Below are 2,769 nucleotides of genomic sequence, written 5' to 3' on the forward strand. Positions count from 1 at the left end.
CCGGCCCCGCCCCCCTCCCGCCCCCCGCCCCCCGCCGTGCCGGGGGAGGCCTTTTATGGGAGCTGCCCTGGACGCGCCGGCAGCGCCGTCATGGGCGTTCCCGCGGGTTGACGCTTCCCCCTGCGCCCCCCGGGGAAATTCCCGGTGGGCTGAATCTGGCTGGGAGCCGAGTCCGTCCCCCTTTGGTCCCCAGGGCCACCGGAGCAGCTGTCCCAGACCCGGGGACGGGTGCTGCCGGCCACCTCCGGGGCTCAGCAGAAGGGAGGCCACAGGGTTTGGGGTCTCCCTGCCACGGGGGTCCCCACGGGAGGGCACCGCGTGCCCGGGGAGGGTGACAGCGAGGACAGGGACGATATCGAGTCACAACGTGGCCACGGAGGGCGCTGGCCCCGGGTACCATGAGCCACTGCGTTGGGGCAAGGCGCACCTCAAGGCGACCACCAAAGAGCCGACCCGGGTTTGACGGGGACACGGGGTGACACCCCGTTGGGTTTCTCGCCCCCGTTCTCCCACGGGGCTGGACGAAGGACCCACCCTGCCCCACGGCCGGGGCTTTCCAGCCCCCGGGGCATTTTATGGCTGGGCGGAGCGGCGAAGCCATCTGTCCCTCACGGCAAACAAGCTGGGTTTGACCAAACACCAGCCCCGGGAGCGTTCGCCCTCTCCGAGGCCAAGCAGGAACCTCCAGGAGGACGTCGAGGAACCCTGCCCAGAAGATGACCCTCCGTTCAACCCCCGTCTGCACCACCACGCGCAGCGAGGGGAAGCCCAAAGCCACCCAACAGGTTCAGAGCTCCTGGTCAGCGAAGGCCGTCAAGTACGTTCTCCCAGCGGCTTGTAAATCAAGCAGGGACAAGCGCGCCCGGGTCAGAGCTGGTGGGTGGCGTGTCTGGGAAGTCCCCAGGGACGGACGCTGTCAATCACAGACCCGGAGGAGAGCCCAGGTTGGCCGTGGAAAGATCCAGGTCCAACCGGGTCCAACCTTCCGAGGAGAAGGGCCCCTAGATGGGATTATCTCAGTCCCCATCCAGGTTCATCTCGAGAACCTCCAGCGATGGGGACTCCACCGTGTCCCCAGGGACGTACTTCCAGTGAACAACTGGTCTCACTGTACAACCCGAGTTGAGGTGAAACCTCTCCCGGTGCAACTTGCACCCGTTGCCCCTTGTCCTCTCCACGTGGCTCCTTGTGAAGAGACAGCCTCCACCCTTTGAGTACCGGACCACTGCGATGAGGTCCGTCCCCCCCCGAGCCTTCTCCTCTCCAAGGAGAAGAGACCCAACTCCTTCAGTCTTTCCTCCTAGGGCAGGTTCTCCAGCCCTTTGACCATCGTCCCGGCCCTCCTCGGGACCCTCTTCAGTCTGCCTGCGTCCTTCTTGACTTGCGGGGACCAGAACTGGACGCACCGCTCCGGGGGCTGCCTGGGGGATGGCTTCCTGAGCCAGGCAACTGAGGAGCCAAGGAGGAGAGGTGCTCCACCGGCCCTCCCGCTTACAAACAAGGACGAGCTGGTTGGAGGTGAGAAGGTCAGGGGCAGCCTTGGCTGCAGCGACCATGGGATGGTGGAGCTCAAGATCCTGAGAGGAGGGAGCTGGGCAGAAAGCGGGATCACCGCCCTGGACACTTCCAGAGAGCAGAATTCAGCCTCTTCGGGAACCTGCTTGGAAGAATCCCATGGGATACAGCCCTGGAGAGAAGGGGGGTCCAGGAGAGCTGGTTGATTTCCAAGGGTCGTCTTCTCCAAGCCAAACAACGGGCCATCCTGACAGGCAGGAGATGAAGAGAGGTGGCCGGAGGTCTGCACGGACGAGCAAGGAGCTCCTGACTGAGCTCAAGGACAAGAGGGACGTGTACAAGAGGTGGAAGCAGGGACAAGTGACGCGGGAGGAAGATACAGACACTGCTCGAGGCGCAGAGCTGGGTTTGAGGAAGCCAAAGCCCACCAGGGGTTGTACCCAACAAGAAGATGGTCAGGAGCCACCAGCATGGACTGAAAATGGGCTCAACGGCCAGGCCCAGAGGGTGGTCATCAGCAGCACAAGGTCCAGATGGAGGCTGGTTGCTGGTGGTGTTCCCCAGAGGTCCATACCGGGGCCAGAACCATTCCCCACCTTCATTAATGATCGAGATGATGGGGCAAGAGCCCCCCCTCAGAGGGTTTGTAGATGACACCCAACCGGGAGGAGTGGTTGATGTGCCAGAAGGTCACGCTGCCGTCCAGAGGGACCTCAACAGGCTGGGGAGGTGGGCCAGCAAGAACCTCATGGGGTTCAACAAGGAGAAGTGGATAGCAGGTAGGAAGGCTCTGCAGAGGGACCTGGACAGGCTGGATCGATGGGCCCAGGCCAACTGTATGAGGTTCAACAAGGCCAAGTGCCGGGTCCTGCACTTCGGCCACAACAACCCCATGCAGCGCTACAGGCTTGGGGAAGAGTGGCTGGAAAGCTGCCTGTCGGAAAAGGACCTGGGGGTGCTGGTTGACAACAGGCTGAACATGAGCCGGCAGTGTGCCCAGGCGGCCAAGAAGGCCAGTGGCATCCTGGCCTGTATCAGAAATAGTGTGGCCAGCAGGAGTAGGGAAGTGATCGTGCCCCTGTACTCGGCCCTGGTGAGGCCGCACCTCGAATACTGTGTTCAGTTTTGGGCCCCTCACTACAAGAAGGACATTGAGGTGCTGGAGCGTGTCCAGAGAAGGGCAACGAGGCTGGTGAGGGGTCTGGAGAACAAGTCTGATGAGGAGCGGCTGAGGGAACTGGGACTGTTTAGTCT

General features: G+C 62.7%; 1 protein-coding gene across 1 annotated transcript in view; it reads right to left on the reverse strand.

The window, feature by feature from the left end:
• The window catches only part of LOC103903430 (cathelicidin-B1-like), a 1,432-nt gene extending 1,340 nt beyond the window's left edge, over window positions 1-92 (reverse strand). The window contains exon 1 of the mRNA XM_009284628.1: window positions 74-92. Coding sequence (XP_009282903.1) covers window positions 74-92 — 19 coding nt within the window. The remainder of the gene's footprint in view (window positions 1-73) is intronic.
• Window positions 93-2,769: the final 2,677 nt, after the last annotated feature.

Source organism: Aptenodytes forsteri, unplaced genomic scaffold (genome assembly GCF_000699145.1).
Source record: "Aptenodytes forsteri isolate BGI_AS27 unplaced genomic scaffold, ASM69914v1 Scaffold428, whole genome shotgun sequence".
Taxonomy (NCBI): Eukaryota; Metazoa; Chordata; class Aves; order Sphenisciformes; family Spheniscidae; genus Aptenodytes; species Aptenodytes forsteri.